Consider the following 20,291-nt stretch of genomic DNA (forward strand, 5'->3'; position numbering starts at 1 on the left):
GATTGGTTCTTGGTTTTGTTTGGGATAGCATGATCCATGCATTCCTGGAGATGTCCGTAGAATGCATTTATATAGGATTCTGCAGTTTGGGCTGTAATTTCCACTGGCCCTGGGGCCTTGAAGGATTCCACTTCGGTTTTGAGAAGTGAGAAGTTCGCTTTTGAGAAGTTTTTCACTGTGGTTTTCTGGGCTGGGGGTGGGGTCGGGATGTGGACATCCAGTGAAATTAATTTATGGTCTGATCTTACCAATGAGGGATATACTTCTGGTGTGGAGCATAGAGTCCCCATGTTGGTAATGATCAGGTCTAGTATGTTGTCCCCTCTTGTGGGCGTGGTGACTAGTTGTTCCATAGCATTTGAGTTTATAATTTCCAGGAATCTTTGGGCTAAGGTGCTGGGGCTTAAGTAGTGCTCCCAGTCAATGTTTGGGTAGTTGAAGTCGCTCAGTATAATGGTGTTCGGAGAGATCTTCATGTTCTCCAATGTTTTCAGGAAAGCCAAATGGGATTCCTGACTTTGAGAGGGTGGTCTGTAGGATGCTATAAACTGAAAAGCAGTCTTGCCCACTGTTAGTTGCACATGGATGGTCTCCGATACTTCGTACAATGCCACTGACCTGGAGGTGTGGATATCCTTGATAAATATGGAAACTCCCCCTCCTTTTGTGGTTCGGTCTGGGTTTTGGGGCCGAAAAGCATGATATGAGGTATAGCCTGGTAGTGCTGGGGTGCTCTCTGGAGCCTTGAAACAGGTTTCTGTCACTGCACAGATATCGATGTTCTCCATACTGAGGAGAGCTTTGAGTGCGTGCATCTTGAGGTTAAGACTTCTGGCGTTTAGCAGCATTACCCTTAGTTTCTTGTTCCTTGTGCTGTCTATGGGGGTGGGTTTGACTTTGAGCCATGCCTAAAAAAGGCACTATGGGGGTGGCAAGAGCCTTTGCCAATATCCGAAAGCCCAGTGGTGACAGGTGCAAGCCGTCCCTAGCGAAGCAACGTGGCTTGTCGAGCATGTCATCCCAGGCTGACAGACACTGGATCCCCTTTGAATGACACCAACATTTTAGCCAATTGTTAAAATCGATCATTTTGTCTTTGTACTGTGGCATCATTCTAGGTGAGGGTAAGATGCTGCTCAAGGTCAGGGTCATACCAGCCTGGGCTACATGATCAGAGAGCTCCTCTGTCTCTTTTTATGTAGTCCAGGGAGGTACGTCTCAGGTCATTCACACCAGCATGTACAATGACTGAGTCATATTTGTATTTGCTTTGGAGTGACCCGAGTGCTTGCGTTATGTGTCGGATCCTAGCACCCGACAGGCAGCTCACCGTGACCTTCTCTTTATTCAGCCTGGTGAGCGGGATGTCAGTGTGTCTGACAATAGAGTCACCTATAATAAGAGTATCAGGTGTGTTATTCAGCCTTAAGGGCTGTGGCTGCTTGGCACACTGACTTTGTGGGTTATGTGTTGTGTGTGTTTTGTTTTGAGGTAGCATTTGCTTGGATGTCTGCTTTGGAGGTCTCTGTTGCTTAGGTAGATTTTTATTTAGAGCCTCCGAGTATGTTTTTGTGTATTTATGTGTTTGGTTCGCTGATGTGGTGGGACTGTGTGATACTGGAATTGTGTTGTGTGAGGTCACCTTCGCCTCCTGACTGGTTACACCAGTTTTGAGATGAGAGAGCTCAGCCTCCAGTTTGGCTAAATAGTTGCATCTCTCACATATATTTGAACCTGTTTGGAGGAGGAGTGGGTTGTCCGTGTACATGAGACAGTTGTAACATTGCCTCAAAATTCCCAGATTCACCAGCTGGACTGGAGAGGAAACCACTGACTGACCTTTGGACATGCTAGAGTAATAGGGAAACTGAATTTAAGATGGACCAATAGAGGACAGGGTAATTGTAGAGAGTATAAGAGTAAGTAGTGCTTATGGTTTAATAGTGCTAACTTGTAGGATTACTTAATTGGACCAGTGAAGGGCCTTAGAATGAGAATATGGTGTTTAAATTGAGAGAGAGAGCAGTTCTAAGGGAAAAAGTGAAGAGCAGACTTTGTGGAGCCAGGAATAGTTTAAACCCAATTAGGCGGTGCTGCCCGTTGTTGCGCTATGCTCAAAAACGCACAAAACCGTGCAAAAGAGGTTTTTAAGAGAGGAAGATGAAGGAGTTTTGGAATTGACCCAAAATGGCCAGTAAAACCACAGTTTCAAGTCAGTAACCACTCCCACAGGGGCAGGCAGGCTGCTCAATGTTTGTCACTGCCACTGATCAACAGAGACACTTTCCTTTAGCCCAAGCAAAAAATGGCCTCACAGAAACCTGCAAACAGTTCAAGAACAGCAAGCCTGTAACTGAACTTTTTTAAATCTCAGAAAAGTGGGAAAAAAGCAAGATTTTTTTGTTTTTTTGTTTTTTCAGAGATAGCAGAGGTTAACAAGTATCAACAAGTTATAACAGTGCAGTACATGAACCCCACACAAGAGTGCTAGGCCAAAGACAGATAAAATGCAAGTTTTGAGAAAAAAACGATTTTAAAAATAAGTGCAAACAGGAAATTTAGTAAACAGTTCCAGGTTGTGCTCTAAATCCAGTTACTAATGCAGAAATCAAATTTAACAAGCCAGAAAATGCTCAAAATAGGCGGCTATGCAGAAAAACTTAGCAAATAAACAGAGGAAAAATACTTAGTCTCAAAAGTGGCTCCTTTCTTCTCTCAGCGTTTTCTCCTCTTGGTGATGCTATCTAATTACCTCCTCCCATCCTTAGCTTTGGGAATCTACCCAAATGTGATGATTGCAGAAGTGAAACACGAAAAACAGTACAGTTGTGTACACTTACCATAAATGTAGATGTTCGAGTGTATTCACTGTTGCAGTCCTGGTTACCCTCCCTCCAGCCCCCTGACTTCTATTGACTATACCTCTATTCTTGTTTACTATGCTTAAAACCTTTTTGGTGTATTTGTTTTTTTGTTGGAGGTGTAACCTTGTATGTAATTGCTTCCCATTCTGGGGGCACCTGACTTCTGGGGCAAGAAAAACTGATGTAATGGCGTCGGCTGCATGCTTTATACCCCTGATGACCTGACGTCATGGAAGATGACAGCAACCGACGCAGGACCCAAGACTTTGATAATCAGGCCGACTGAGGGCTACTGCAAGCAGATAACCCAAATGTGATGACTGCAACAGTGAATACACTCGAGCATCTACATTTATGGTAAGTGTACACAACTGTACTTTATATCACAGCGTGCTGGAACAGTAAGTCCCCAATGTAAGGAGAAGTAGCTGGAGAAGGAGAAATCTGAAGAAGAAATATGGATATGGGAAAAAAGAGTGATTTAATATGGTGCAATATTTTTGCAACAGAGAAAGCAAAACTAATCTGTGCAAAAATGCAGCACCAAAGATTTTTGAAAAGAAGTACAGGCAAAGGCATCCAGATATAGAAAATTTCCTAATACAAAAGTAAGAAAATAGTAGGGGTCTCTAGAAAAGAGGATTAGCAATGTATAAGCTAAAGAAATAGAAACTGAAGTTATGGATTACCTTTGAGGTGAAGTTTTTAGTGGATCCCTTGTATGTTTGACACAAGTCACTGCACTCGGTAACAGATCAAATATCCCAATAGGGCTTTAAGTCAGTCTATGTAGGACATAAACTTTAGGCCTTGTATCTGTTTTATAAGGTATCTCAGCAGGCATTCCATTTGTTGCATGTGTCTGAACAGATGAATGCCAAAAGGAGCATTATACTCTGTGAGCGACCTAATGAGGCTGAATAATGCACTCACTCGAGACACTCCTTAAAATGGAGAACATCGACATCTGTGCAGTGACAGAGACCTGGTTCATAGCTCCAGAGAGTACCCCTGCGTTACCAGGCAATAATTCATACCACACCTTTCGGCCACCTAACCCAGACCGAAGCACTAAAGGTGAAGGCGTGTCCATGTTCATTAAGGATATCCACACCTCCAGGCTAGTTGCACAGCATAATGCATCCGAGATTATCCAAGTGCAACTAACTCTGGGCAAGACTGCAGTCCAAATTGTAGCTTGCTACACACCCCCCACGATGCCCCAGGATTCCCAATCCTCATTTCTTGATACACTGGAAAGTATTAGGATACAACCCAACACCCTAATAATGGGTGATTTCAACTACCCTACCATTAACTGGCAAAACTACTCATGTACCAACTCTTTTGCTCAAAGTTTTCTGGAATTCATAAATTCCAACGCCTTGGATCAACTTATTCACACTCCCACCAGGGGCAGCAATATCCTAGACCTGGTCATTACCAACATGGGCAACTGGTGTTCCACACTGGAGGTAATTTCCTCGTTGGTCAGATCCGACCACAAGCTAATCACCCTAGACATCCACATCCCGCCCCCACCCCCAATTAGGGAAACCACCGTAAAAAAACTTCTCCAAAGCCAACTTCACACTTCTTAAGACAGAAGTGGCAAACTTCATGACACCGATGCAGACGGACAATAGAGTTACGACTGCTGAATCCTACAAAAATGCACTTTAGAAGCACTTACACGAGTGCATGGATCATACTATCCCTAATGGAACCAAGATGCTATCCTCCAAAAAAAGGAAGCCAATCTGGTGGTCCTCTGCCATAAACAAACTCTACAACAGAAGAAAGAAACTGTTGCAAAAAACTGTAACATCCCATGACTGGAGGAACTCCCTGGTCAACCTCAGTAAGAAGCTGAGATCCCTCATAAAATCCTCCAAAGCTAGTTACGAAAACAAAATTGCCATGGACTCTAAAGACAACCACAAAGCATTTTATAGCTATGTCAATAATCTCAATGGAAACACTCAGATCTGCTCTGAGTTACAGCACAATGGCACTAAATATACAGAACCAACTGATATTGCCAACATCCTGGCAGGTAGGTTCAGTGCTAACTTTACCCCCCTCTCACCCCTTAGAGGGCCCATCCCTATACCGGAAGAATGCAACGTTCCTGTAATCACGGCTGCACAGGTAAAAAACACACACTCCAAAGCCAAGAACACAGCATCCATGGGACCTGACAATATCCCAGGCTGCGTTCTACACGAACTACAGAATGAACTGGCACCCTACTTAAGTACCATGTTCAATCATAGCCTCACCTCAGGCTTTGTGCCCAATGAATGTCGCACCGTGACGGTTATCCCACTCCACAAAGGGGGAGCCATGACGGACCCCGGGAACTACTGCCCCATTAGCCTGACGAGCCTGGTCTGCAAAGCCATGGAACGTATCATCATGAAACTCATAAACAAAGACATTGGTAATCTCCAAACTCTGGGCCTTACCCAGTTTGGGTTTGAAAAAGGCAGATTGTGACTCCTAAACTTATTTGAAGCAGTCACCAAAGCCACAGATGAGGGTAAGGTGGTTCATACAGCTTATCTAGATCTCACCAAGGCTTTTGACACCATCCCCCACTCTGGAATTATAGATAAGCTCACTAAACTAGGTATAAATCCCTATGTCACAAGATGGGTTGCCGACTGGCTCACAGACAGAACCCACACTGTGAAAGTAGCAGACTCCAAGTCCGACTTCAGACCAGTGACAAGTGGAGTACTGAGTAGTGCAGATGACTGCAAACTAGGGGCCATAATCAAAACTCCTAATGATGTGGACATACTACAAAAAGGCCTCACTGAGACAGATGCCTGGTGTCAAGGCCATGGCCTGAAGCTCAGTGCCAAGAAGTGTATTGTCATCCCCTTTGGTAAAAACTCTGTACCCATGAACTACCACATAAGTGGTAGTCTACTTAATGGCGAAAGTGTGATAAGAGACTTTGGGACACAGGTGGACAGTAATCTCTGCTTTGATAATCACATCGTCACAGTGGTCAGGAAATCCTTCTACGTGGCTCACCTCATCACAAAAAGTTTCTCATCTAGAAAAAAAGAGGTCATTGCTCCCCTCTACTCATCACTCATTAGACCCATCATAGAGTACAATGCCCCTTTTGGTATGTACCTCACAAGACATCTACAACAACTGGAAAGGCCACAGAAATACCTCACAAAGAGGATTACTGGCCTCAAACAGATGCCCTACGCAGACCGTCTCAAAAAACTCCATCTTTACTCCATCGCATATCGCCTACTCAGAGGCGATCTCTGCCTAACATACAAAGCCATGTCAAACCCAGAGCTGTTGGACATGCTTCACTTAAAGAAATCCCAATCCTTCTGAGCTACACGCTCTAGGGACCTAAACCTTGTCACCACAATAAACAGAACATGCTGGAGGGATAGATTCCTGTCCCAGAGACTTCCCATACTCTGGAACAGACTACCTATCTATGTCAAACAAAGCTCCTCATTAGCACTCTTCAAGAAAAATCTTGATGATTGGATGGGAAATAGGAAATTCACCCCAGGGATCACTTCTGTAGCTCTGCTCGACAGGGGCACAGGAAAATAATTTTCTTGGGTGGCGAACGCCAGGGTACCTTTTTGGCTAGGCTTATAAAGGCCCTAGGCCTAATAGGCTAGTACTTACCTATGAACCTATAAAGGGGGCATTGATATCTCTGGCTCTAGAAGCAATCCCTTTGTTTGAGTTGAGCAGTATAAAAGAGGATCCTTACTGTAGTGAAAATGGTTTTGGGGATTCGATCACTACTCCTAGCTTGCAGTCATCTGCAAACTTAGTTGACCAGAGCCATTTGGCATTGACTTTTACTTCTGAGAAATAAGTGACAAACAAAAGGTGCCAGCAGTGAACTTAGGGGACTCCACTGGTGATTTTTTGTGGAGGTAGCTTCACCTATTATGATCTCCTTTTTCTTAGCTATGGGCCACTTGGCAATCCAGCAGGTAACAAAGGGGTTTATTCCTAGTTTATTAAAGTTTTCTACTATGCCTGAGTTGGGGGATTGTGTTTAAAGTCTTGGCCCGGTCGAGATTTAAAAAGAAGTCTTTAACTGCCATTTTGGAGCTGTTAGCAATGATAATTCCTTCAGTTTGAAATGGAAAGATATGGATAGTGAAGATTCAGTGTTAAGTGCACTGTCAATGCCGTGTTGTCTATTTTCATCTGATTCAACCTTTGGGTTATCAGATCTGACCTTTGGCGCCTTTTAGAAACTGTTAATCTATGGCTCTGACTCCTCCCCTACCCATAATTCCTTATGTTCCTTCAAAATACCATGGATCTCTTGCCGTCTGATCAGAAAGACATGGTGTACGAAGACACTGACATTTAGTGAATTAAGTGTTTTATTAGTACTTTTTCTAAGCTAATTTTAGCCATATTGCCTTTCCTGTCTTTCCTTTTCTTACCTGTCTTCCTCCCTGAGAGATTGTAGAAAAAAAGATTAAATTTTGAAAGTAGCTCCCTTCTGTTCCTGGTACTTTTGTCTGTTATTGTTAGGAGTATCTCTTCCTATTGTCAGTTATTTGTTACTCTTTTCTTAACTTGATTTTTCAGCTTAATTGTAATCTTGTTCATATTGGATCACATTGTTTTCTTCCCGGCGATGTTGGACAAGATTCCCATTTTCAAAACGTGTTGTGCCTGCAGCCACAAAATCCTGCTGCTGGACCTTGACTGTTTCTCTCTACATATACTGCTTGGGGGCAGGACACCTAGATTCAGACTGTGAGGCTTGTGCTTCCTTTAGAGCAAGAGTACTGCAGAGTTGTGGGGACAAGTTGGTATTGAAGGGGCTGCTTCCTGCCCAAGTTCTCATCTTCACAGGCATCTTCCCCAGCCAAGAAATTGAATAGACCCAAGCCCACCAAGAGTAAATAGAGAAGAATAAGCCTAAGGAGAAAGAAAGCAAGAGAAACACTGAGAGGAAGATGGAATAATCCAGGGAACTCTCCCTGGATCTGTCAGAGTTCTTGGGTCTGGCACTGAAAACACTGAGACATTTGAATCTGACAGCTATTCGGGTCTGTTCTCCAACACCACCTCCCCATTTTTCACCAGAGCTGGTAAGTCCAAGGCTCTATCTCCCTATCTTGCAGGAGAGGCATTCCACCCTTACCTTCAGTGGTTTCATCTTTTAGGTCCTGTTCTGCCTTACCAGAGCAGACGTCAATCAGATGATGCAGAGATTCCTCCAAATACAGATTCAACTGATACCATCCCCATCTAGCAGCCAGTGGTACAGGCCCATCTGCCTCTCCATTGGGTTCTCCAATTATTCCCTGACCTTCAGATCCAGTGCTCATTGGTCTGAGCTTTCCCAGAGCACTTATGTCAGAACCAGGAGTCCTGTTGATTTTGACTGCTACTGTATCCCTTTTACTTTGTATTCCAGTGTTGTTAGGATGAATCTCTGAGCTGAAGCATCAGAGCAGAGACTCAAGGGATTGAGTTAACTCAAACGTTCGGAACTCTCTCTTCACCTCTGGACCTTGGCACTTGATAGCTCATCTCTATTGTCTGCCTAGGAGCCAGGAAGAATTGGAGCAGAGGATATTCCTTTTATCTCCTTTACATATTGGAGGAGTGCTTTGTCTCTGATTGTGGCCTTGGCTTTTGAGGCATTTGAAAAGGCTCTGTCCAGACCAAAGAGATTCTCTGTTGCCATTGGCTCCATTCTACCATTATCAGATATTGTTTTCAACTGTGCATATCTGGATTGACTGGGATAGTCAGCCTCATTCAGTCTTAGGGGTGCTCACCATGCAAGTTTCCAGTCTTATTGACCTTTCCGTAGAAGCCCAGATGAGGTAAGGTCCAAGGAAACCAACATGTAAAAGAAGACATTTGGACTCCTCCCTAGAGTCAGTCATGGAAGGCACCGTCTTGGATAGCGGTGACAGTTCCCATAATCTCCTCTGAAAAGTGTCGTCATTGGTGATTTTCTGGAATTGCTGAAACAGCAGGGGGGTTGGTCCCCAGGTATGCCCTTTGTGAAGTAGTCTTTGGTCCTTGATGCATTTTGGGCTAAGTCTTCTATCTCTTGAGTGGTGCTGCCACTGATGACCTCGTAGATCTAGTGGCACAGTGGGCATGGAGGGACCCTTATATGGTGGAGCCAGTTCTGAAGAAGCCAGACAAAATCTTGGTCTCCCCAAACAGTGCACACCAGTTCAAGGGTCCCTCAGTAGATGCCATGGTTGTGGCGGCAGCCACAGAGAAGGAACTCTGAGAGGAGACTACATTTGTTCATCCCCACTAACAGGGAGTCCAGAGTATTAAACAGGTTTAGGAAATGGACACATGCATCAGCAACTTTTTACACTTGGAGGGCTGAACTACCTTGCCCATGACACGTTTCCAGAGGGGCCAGATGGCGCTCACCCCTTGCCCATATGACATTCTTCTAGAGGGACCTGACAAAGGAGCTCACAAAGTCCTTCTTTGGTAGCTTATCTGAAGGCATCCAGAAATCAGTGGAGCCCCATTTGTGTACCCTACAGTCAATGTCCAACTTATCCGTGTGTCTGCTTTCTTGTGCAGCTGATGGTACAGCTAGAGCAGCATGCATTGGCATAGCCATCCCCGGGCACACTTTGATGCAATTATATGACTTTGCAGAAGGCTTCAAGAAGTCCTTCATTAATGGCTCCTTTTGATGGTTATACTTTCTTTGGATTGAAAGTTAAAGAAGTGCTTTCCAGAAGTGAACAAGGTAAGACCCTGTCTGCCATTGGAATGTACTTCTCCATCCCTCAAAGGACCTTTTGTAGGAACCAGAATAAAGCTGTTTAAAAAAAAAATCTTCTTGGCTGGGTACCTCTGGGGGAGAAGAAAAACGGAATATTAGCAAGTAGCAGATTCCTTCTGCTTGAATTTTTTTTTTAAGTTTGCTAGGTATAATAAACTTGCACAACCCTTGTGAGGTTACGGGGTGCAGAAGCACAAACAACCAAAAGGTTTGTTTTTGTGTCAGAGAAGAGGACAGAGTTTCAAGGGACAAGTCTGTTAATTCTGCTTGCCTTTTATCCACTACATGTAAAATCTGTTGTAGCCACAAGTGGGAAGTGCTAACAGGACGCAGAACAGAACAAACCTTAGTAAGCTTCATTTGTGTTCCAGGGATAAGAGCAGAGTATCATAAGGCAGCCATTTCCTTATTGTCTGTTTTAATCTGTTTGATGTAATACCTGATGCTGTCTTGTGGGTTGGGGGAGTGACACAAACCTCCCACATGCAGTATACCAGGCGACCACTCCAGAGAAATTGAAAGTGGTTCTACACCAGAAACTTGTTGTGGTGCTTCCATCATCACCTTACCAGCCCCATCAGTGATCCTCATACCAACCCATTTTGTCTGACTGTCATTTTCTTGTTTAGTTTTGTGGATTTCCAGACTGAGTGCTTGAGCTGGGAGCAAGTGCTTTTCTGAAATAGCATTCTTGTAGCCTCCAAATAAGCATTTTAGCTCAAACAAGAATGGTAATTAAGTGTATAACAGGCTAGAGGGGAAAGGCTTCAAAAAAGTTACTGTTTTTCTTCCTTGGGTAAATAATGTATACTTAATGTAATAGTACATGAAGGCAGAGGCTTTTGACTGAATATCAGGAGTAGGGTGATGAGTTCTACATTAATTGAATGAGATGGTTTCTGCAGTAGTTTAGATCTTTTATCTCTTAAGAATGCAGACCTCCATATCTCTTCCCCATGTGCTACCACATGGGAGGAGAAAATTTGTCTTTCCAGCTTGTCATAAGCTTGGTATGTTGGCTAATTACAAAGTATTTTCTGGATGTTTCATGATCATTTCTTTAAAAAAAAAAAATGGGAAACATTTATATGAAGTGCAAGCTAGATTTAATGTAGACATTTAAAAACTTTTGTTTATTTTTTAGTTTACTATGAAAGCTTACAGGACAAGCTTGCCCAGATTCGAGATGCTCGAGGTGCATTAAATGCTCTCCGTGAAGAACACCGGGAAAAATTGCGACGTGCTGCTGAAGAGGCAGAACGCCAGCGGCAAATACAGCTTGCTCAGAAATTGGAGATCATGAGGCAGAAGAAACAGGTAAACCAAACAAGGGCATCTTGCTGTATGATAAGTGACATATTAAACTTTGGTGTTCTGCAGTGTGACTCTAGTGTTTTGGAGGATACAGTGTAACCATTGAGACTCTTTAGCCAAGTGAACCGATCAGTGTGGGATTGTGCGTGACCGGCCAGTGGATCTCTGTGACCAACTGAACTCATCAGGATGAGAGATGGTATGACCACTGGTACTCTGTAATCAAGTGAACTGGTCAGGTTTGGACACTGTGTGACAAATGGTATCCTGTGGTAGGATGAACTGATTACTGTGGGACATAGCATGACAGCTGATCAGGGTAGAACGATGTAACCAGTGCAGCTCTGACCAAGAGAACTGATAAACATGGTGTACAGTGGAACCCTATGGCAGCGTGAACTGATAAGGGTTGGACCCTCTTTCCAAACAAATAGATCTGTGTGTGTCTGTGTGTGTGTGTCTGTGTGTGTGTCTGTGTGTGTGTGTGTCTGTGTGTGTGTGTGTCTGTGTGTGTGTGTGTCTGTGTGTGTGTCTGTCTGTGTGTCTGTCTGTGTGTCTGTCTGTGTGTCTGTCTGTGTGTCTGTCTGTGTGTCTGTCTGTGTGTCTGTCTGTGTCTGGTAGGACAATGTGAACCTGCAGTTCGATGAAGGTGGGTTTCATTGTGACTGACGCTACTCTGTGAGCACGTCTAATCAGAGTGATGCACTCACAAGTTGAGACCTTGTTACCAAATGAACTGAGTGTGGTTGGGCAACACCAGTTGGACTCTGACCAAGAAAACTGGTAAGGATGGGGCACATTGTGACACTATATGACCAGGTGAACTAATCAGTGTGGGACATCTCTGTTTCTGGTGAGACCCTGTGGCCAGGCAAACTGTTCAGAGTGGGACACAGTGTGAATTGATAGTATTCTGTGACCAAATGATCTGGTTAGTATGGGGCACTCACATCTGGGTCCCTGAATTGATCATGGTGGCATATTAACTACATATGGAGGACAATGCTAAGAGAAATGAAGGGGATTTTAAATACTGTGAACCAGATTAATTCAAAGGGGGAATGAAGAAAGTTACCAAAACCACCACTCCTCCACGCCAGGAAAAAATAAAACTAAAACAAGAACACCTCCGCTTGCATTTACCATAAAGGGTATCCTCCAGTGACTCCTCAGCCACAAATGAAGAATGTATATCGTTCCGTAAAATAGTGTAAGCCACTCGTTTTATAAAACCATCGATTTAATGAAACACCAAGACCAGCATAACACAAACAATTGGGATTGAGCGCGCTTTCATCTATCTCATCAAGACTTCATCAGAATCCCAGGATTCTGATGAAGTCTTGACGAGATAGATGAAAGCGCGCTCAATCCCAATTGTTTGTGTTATGCTGGTCTTGGTGTTTCATTAAATCGATGGTTTTATAAAACGAGTGGCTTACACTATTTTACGGAGCAATATACATTCTTCATTTGTGGCTGAGGTGTCACTGGAGGATACCCTTTATGGTAAATGCAAGCGGAGGTGTTCTTGTTTTAGAATGAAGAAAGTTGTCAAAGTGAGGAAATGAAGACAGAGTAGAACACATCACAGTTCTTGAATTGAACGGAAGAAATAATTTGCAGTCATCTAAGTAAATGTTCAGTGTTCCTAATAAAAGCTCAACACCTAGACAGGCCATCAAGGAGCTTGCCAACAAAGAAAACTGGATCATAAGCTCTCATACCCAACCAGCTGTTCAAATTGTGCTCAAAGTAATCAAATCTGATTTTCTTATATTTGTTATATCATTACTTATAAGCTCTCCCATAAAATTAATTCTGCTTCTCAGTAGATCTACCAGTTTTTAGATTGACTAAAAAATGTTTTCCTTGTGCTTAACAAATTATAATATTTATCCAATCACCCTTGCCAGTCTGTATTTATTAGTACACAAAGACAGTGTTTTAAAACCTAGTTTTAAAACTCAAACCTCTCATGCCAGCTATCCTCCTATTTAAATGTTTTTGAATTATTTCCAAGATACATAACTTAATATTATTGCTCACATAGGTAGGTGCATAGTTTTCCGTTATTTGTCTGATAATCTAGAAGTAGTACCGATCTTTCACAAATCGCAGTAGTCCTTAACAATATTACCCAGTTGAAATTAATACTTTATAAACTGTACAGAGCTAATTAAAATGAAGCAAAATTATATACGAGGAGAAAAGGGAGTGAAGCACTTTGTACTGGATTAGCTGAGTGGGGAACAAAATAGTGTACTACTCTTATAAGTGATACCACTGAAATGGGGTGGAGGCATAATGTGTGTTTTAATTGGGATAGGGCTTCATGATTTAAAAGGGTGTCAACGCTGCTACCAGTCATTTGGTAGGTAGTTGTGGCAGAGTGATTGTGGCACAGTGCAACAGCTGTTGGGAAAGGTAAGTTAAGCAGTTGTCATGTTGCAGTGATTGAAAGAAACTCCGCCACATTGAGAGCTGAGGGGAAAGATAGAGTTGCAGATCATGTGGTAGGAACATAGCCATGCACGAGCTAGCAAGTACCAGAAGAAGGCATTGTTTGTGTAGCTAGAGTATTGTGATGATTGACTTGTGATTCTACTCTGAGAAAAGAATGGCATTTTGTAGTTTACTATTTTAGTACAGTGTGTATAGTTCTGTGCTGCTTAATCTTTGCTGAATTTGTTAAAAGCACTTAAATAATAACTGTGCAGTCAGATTAAAACCCAGCATTATTATTTTTGTCTGGATAAATTTACCTTAAAATCCTACAAAAAACAGAATCTTGACACTAATTAAGATCTGTAAACAGCAGTGTAGATTTACTAATGTAAATCTTTAGAGTATCAGGCCTGCATTAACAAAATCATTTTCTTAAATCTTTTCGAGAAACAGAAGATTTTTTCAGGTATTAGAGCATATTATCTTTACCATGAAAAACAAAAAACAGATCCTTTCCTTATATAATCATGTAAGTTGGGTACTTCTTATGTAAAGCTCCTAAACCATATAATCAACCCCTCACCAACTTTTCCTTTGCTAAATATTTTTGAAATCAGTACTAACATTTGCTGTATAACATCATATGTCTTGTCCAGATCGTTTTCCCATAACTGCCCTCTAAACTAGCTGTTCTTAGTAACTTCCAGTGCATTTAAGCCCATAACTATAGATATAGCACTTCCTTCCAGCTTTGTTAAAAAACATTTATCAGCATATAGGCTAACATGCCCAGCTTATTGCCCTAAGACAACACAATTACCGAAAACCTCCAATCCCTTTAATATACCTCATCCTTCTTAAAGCCTGTCCTGTAAGTTAATCTTATTTCCTTCCTGTGTTGCTTCTAATTATATCTCTATTTATTTTAATCTTTATTCTGTAATTGTAAACTAGAGGATACCCTCTAGGTCCTTTTCCATGAGAACACTGCCAAAATACAATGTTCATATACTTTCCCAACTAAAGTAGAGACTCAATTTTTCCAAAATTTTTTGCCTTCATCATCCAGTCTGTTATTTGCCTCTGCTTCCAGCTAAGGTGTTACCACGACCTCCTGTTAAGATAAGCAATAGGAGGGAGGACAAGCATATAAATAAATATATTTTATTTTTAACCTGGATTACTATTAACCTCAATTTGTCACTTCAGTGTAATTGCAGTGTTCCTTTTTAATCTTAGCATATGAAACTTATTTAACACTGCTCATATAAGCAAATAACAGAATTCTTTGCCTACCCTGAAGAGCACATGACCTTGTAGTTGAGATGCTTTCATGAAGTGGTTTCTTTTTGCAGGGCAACCCTGTCCTCCTGATTGGCTTTTGAACCCAGAAAAAAAAAATTTCATACTGTGTCAAGACTCGGCCATCTCCAAAAAGTTGAAAATTTTCAATGCACATAACTAAAAAGAGTATATATTTCCAGATACATAGACTATTCTATAATCTGGCCGGCTGTGGTGGTGCAGCGGTTAGCGTTGCCGCCTCACAGCAAGAGGTTCTCCGGTTTGATCCTCAGCTGGGGTGCCTTTTGTGTGGAGTCTGCATGTCCTCCCTGTGGTCGCGTGGGTTTCCTCCCACATCCCAAAGACATGCTGTAGGTGGATTTCACACTCTAAATTGGCCCTAGGTGTGTGTGTGTGTGTGTCTTCTGTAGAAGGTTGGGCGCCGGGCTGGCAACTTGACACCATAAAACTCCACTGCCAGTCATGAGCAGACAGGTGATCCACTGTGGCAACCCCTAACAGGGAAAAAGCCGAAAGAAGAAGACTACTATTCTATAATCTCTTAAGAAAATTTGATCCCAACATACAATTAGTATACTCATTATCTCAACCAAAGACTGTTCTTTTCTCCCAAAATATAGTGATCTCTCATCCTACACATCAAATTTAAACTTGTAAGGTAATATGAATTTATACCGTATATGACTCAACTACATTGAGTTTTTTGTTTGTTCATAAGTAGGTAAATAGTAAAATCCTGTTATAGTTTTCAGTTTACATATCCTTAAGTGTCTTGCCCTCTCTTATTCATATAAAGTCATATGCAGTAAAACTCGACCAACCAACTTTTTCACTGAAAAAAATTACCGACACACTACTGTTGTTAAGGTATATTATGGCACACCTTTGAATATTCTGCATATGTCATGTTACATTGTCTGCATTATGTGAAATTGCATTGTCTAATAACTACATACATCACAGTTATATATCTTATTTTAGTCTTTTTTTTTTGCCTAATCTGCTTGTTTTGCCTTATGGCTGTCCTATGTCTGTCTGATCAACTTTTTGTTCTTTTAAGGTGAAAGCCAGACATTCCTGGACAGGCCAAGAGTCCTGTGGCTAGTTCTTTTGCTGTATGGAGACCCTATCAACCCATTCATTCACCTGTTTAATGTGCATCATTGAATCAGAAGATTTTAGAGAAGCAGTAGTAACTTGATTTCTTGCGGATGTTGAGCAACATTGTTCCTTCAGTAGTAAGCTGGCAGACTACATACTGATTTGTTCCCTAAAATCCAGCTGTAAAAGTATTTTTATTAGTAGATAACGAAAGAAAATCCTATTGCATCATAGCTGCATTATTGACAGATGGGTGTTAGCCCTCACTGGCATTTTCATGTGATCTTCTCATAACCAGGCACAGTCATGCTGTTAGCTTACCAGAATTTTCCATTCCTCTCCATGCAGACCAAATGTACTATGATAGATAATAAAACAGTTCCTGACCGTATTAGCATGGGACATTTTCTTCTCACGTTTTTAGCTAAATCACCAGTTGTACTATACTAACAGAAGAATGTCAGCTATTGCCCAGTTTACTCTGTGTCGGACTGACTTGTAATTGCAGTTAGAAAAGCAGAAATTAAAAACAGATGCACACAGTGTGATCAGAGCTAACATTCCCAGGAGTAGGGAGTTGGCCAGTCAAGCATAGGTGAGCCAGCATTGGCTGCTCATTCCTTTAGGAAACATGGAACACATAAGCACACTACTAGGCAATCGATCATAAGAACTATAAAATGCCTCACCATATGTACCTTTAAAGAGACACACTAAAATGTTTATGCCTCAATTTGTAAGCAGTTAATAGTTCTTACCTCCCTAATTGAGTTGGACTGTACATGACTGACCAGGTGTAAATTTGTCTACCCATACAGTAATCCAGGCTCTTCATAAATATAGTCAAAAAAAAGTCATAGTCCATGTTAGCATGAATGACTTGAGACGTACCTCTCTAGACTACATGAAGAGAGACATGATTGAGCTTGCTGATTGTGTCCCAGGCAGGTATGTCCCTAGCCTTAAGCAGCATTCTGCTTTCACCCAGAATGATGCCTCAATACAAACAGAAAATGATTGGCTTTAACAATTGGCTTAGTTTCTGGTGTTATTCCAGGGGGATCCAGTACCTGACAGCCTGGGAAGATATGATCGACAGACCACTATGCTTTGCCAGAGATGGCCTACATCTGTCTCACCAGGGCTTCTGCCTTCTGGCAAAGGCTCTTGCCTCTCCTATAGTGCCTTTTTTAGGAAACATGATGAGGTTAAAACTACCGACATAAACATTTCAACAAAACACAAATTAACGGTCATGCTGCTTAAACGCTAGGGGTCTAAACATGAAACTGCACTCATTGCAAGCATTCCTAACCATGGAAAATGCTGACATCTGTGCAGTCACAGAAACCTGGTTCAAAGCTGCAGAGAGCTCCCCATCCTTACTTGGTTACTCATCCTATTGTACATTCAGACATCAGACTGTGGGCAGTAAAGTTAAAGGAGGTGGAGTTTCAATATACATTAAAGACAGACACACACCTCCAGACTGGTCAAACAGTATGACGCACAGGAGACATTCCAGGTGCAGTTAACCATTGACAAGACCCCCTACTGAAATCATAGCTAGCTAACGGCCCCCAAATCTGACTCAAGACAATGACTGGTGCCAGAGACATGGCCTCAAGCTGAATACCAAAAAATACATCATCATCCCCTTTGGGGAGAAGTGACATCCCCACAAATTATCACATTAATTACAACATCCTAAGCATGCAATTAGTCGTGAGGGATTTGGGCACCCAGGTTGACAGCAACCTGACTTTTGACCACCATGTTACTTCTGTTGTACGGAAAGCCTTCTGCATGGCCCAACTCATAAGTAAGGGTATCTCATCCAGGGACAAGGAGGTTATAACATTCCTGTATTCTTCCTTTACAACTTCCATTATTGAATACAGCGCCCCTTTTGCCATGTACTTCGCAAAGCACATGAAGCAGCTGGAGAGACCACAGAGGTTTCTCACCAGGAGAATCCAGGGCCTCAAACATCTAACATACACAGGCTAAAAGCCCTATCCCTCTACTCGGTTTTATACAGACTCATCAGAGGTGACCTCTGTCTGGCATACAAGGTGATCACGGACCCCACCTTGATGGGACTGCTGCATATCTGCAAGTCGAGCTCCACTCGAGTAACCCTCACGCGTCCTCAAACTTGTCTGTGACCTCTACAAGACTTGGGACAGATTTGTATCCCAGAGACACCCCATCTATTGAATAGACTCCCTCTCCACATCAAGCAGAGCACATCTTTACCCGTTTTTAAGAGCAACCTGGATAACTGGATGGGAAGCAGAAAATGTACCCCAGGGATTCCACCCATGTGCCTGCTGGACAAGGGGCATCAGGTGCTGATTTTTCTAAACATAAGCTGAACTATTGGCTAGGCTAATAAGGGCCTCAGGGCTAATATCCTAGTAACCTCATGTAATCATAAATAAGTACTTTTTGACCTGTTGTGGTAGCTTATTCCATAGGTTGGGAATACATTGACTTAAGAACCTGTTTCTTTCCACTGAGTCTTTGCTTATTTTTGGTGTCGATTTAGATCCCTAGTGCGGGTGTTTGTAGAGCAACTGATTTTGCAAAGAAACAGTAGGTCTTTCATGGCAAGAAATGTGAGAGGCAGATCACCTTGGAATGGTCTTTAAGTTGTTAAAGGGCTTATGACCTTTAATTTCTTGGTAAGGGAAATTTGGGGCCTTTCCTGTTGAGTGATTTGCTTCAATTTATACATACCACTGGGGACATTGTAGTCATTGATGAGTCTGACAAAGGGAGCAGTGAAGTGTGAGGATGTCTTCTTTGGATCTTGAAGATATTTCCATGGAAATTAACTGGGTCACTTAGAATGATTTCTTGACTATGGCGGAAACATGAAGATCAAATGAGAGCTGTTCACATAAATATCCAGGTCTTTTACGACCATGCCTATCTAAAAAAAAAAAAAAAAAGAGTACCATTTATAACCTTGTAGGTAGAAACATCTTTTTTTGCCAACTGCTACTGTGCTGTACTTTTTTGGCATTTAACTTGAAACTGTTTTCAGTTCACCAGGTATGTGTATATTCCAGTCTCTGGTGAAGCTGTGTAGTATGCCAGCTTGCAGTCATTAGCAAACTTGGTTAACCACACTTCTGGGATATGGGATTGGAAATCTGCAAAATAAATGCCAGCAGGAGAGAGCCATGCACTGATCCCTATGGTGCCATGCTAATTACAATTTTACGTTCACTGAGGGTGCCAGCAACTTTCACAAACTGGGATCTGTCCAATAAACAATTTGCAATCCATCAGATGACATAAGGGTGTACATTTTGTCTTTTTTTTTTTTTTTTTTTTCAAACTGCCACCATAGGGGACAGTGTCAAAAGCCTTGATCAGATCAGAATAAGCAGTGTGAACAGAGTTGTCACTGTCCTCGGTACCCTTTTCTAGGAACCTTACTAATTTCAGGGTACAGAACCTGCCATTCAGAAACATATTAATTGAGGTATAGATCAGTTAAGTTGCCTGTATCTGAAAAAATGAGTTCTGCTGTGATGTGTTCCATGGTTTTCATAGAAGTCTGGTGAGAATGATGTGCCTGTTATTGCTTGGATCTGTGCAGGGGAGTCTGTGTGGCTGTTCTCCAGCAGCAGGCACAAGTCCTATGAATAGGCTGAGATTGAACAGCTTAAGTAAGAGGGTCTGATAGTGCTTACTTGGCACTGATGAGCATGCAGCTTGGTATGATGTCTGGTCCTGTGAAATTCTTTTTATTCTTTGCCAGGGATTTTTGGGGATACTTGGGAGGCAGCACTGTTGGGGGGTGGAAAACGTTACCACTGAATGTCTGCTGATATACTGGCTATATCCTTGGGATTGGAATATGTGATATTATGGATGAGCTGAGTGCATTGTTTCACATTATTCTTTGATTTCATGATGTAACTCCTGAAAGATTTGTTATTGTAGCTACTATAAGTTCACATTCGTCTTTTCATTTTCTAGTAGTAATTTTAAGTTCCTTACATGGCATGTTTTATAGTGGTCCCTGAGATAAGGAGATGGGGATTGCTTACAATTCGTCATAATTTTCCTTCTGTTGTTTTACAGTTCAGTACAGAAGTTCAACCAGAGGAGTTTATTACAGTTCATCAGTATAGAAGTTCAACCAGAGGAGTTTATTCCTGAATTTACCTTTATATTAGGGCAGATGGATACTGACTTTTCTCTGCAGCTGTTTAGATAGATGCTTTTAGTAAATGCCGGAGATTAGTCCAGGTCTATTTGCATGGTGTTGAGAATTTTTCAAGGGTTTTCTATAAGCTGAAATAGGTTTGAGTGAATATCCTAAAGCCATTTTCAAGGGTCTTCTATAAGCTGAAATAGGTTTGAGTGAAGATCCCTAAAGGCAATCTCCTTTGGTGGTGGGGTGTTACCATTAAGCCTGATAGAGAAGATGATGGATT

The 20,291-nt window shown here is 42.0% G+C and overlaps 1 protein-coding gene across 1 annotated transcript in view; it reads left to right on the plus strand.

The window, feature by feature from the left end:
• Positions 1-20,291, plus strand: part of HGS (hepatocyte growth factor-regulated tyrosine kinase substrate) — a 2,162,662-nt gene that overhangs the window by 1,792,576 nt on the left and 349,795 nt on the right. Inside the window, exon 15 of the mRNA XM_044069724.1 lies at positions 10,811-10,983. Coding sequence (XP_043925659.1) covers positions 10,811-10,983 — 173 coding nt within the window. The remainder of the gene's footprint in view (positions 1-10,810; positions 10,984-20,291) is intronic.

Source organism: Protopterus annectens, chromosome 4.part0 (genome assembly GCF_019279795.1).
Source record: "Protopterus annectens isolate FY-2018-M chromosome 4.part0, PAN1.0, whole genome shotgun sequence".
Lineage (NCBI taxonomy): Eukaryota > Metazoa > Chordata > Ceratodontiformes > Protopteridae > Protopterus > Protopterus annectens.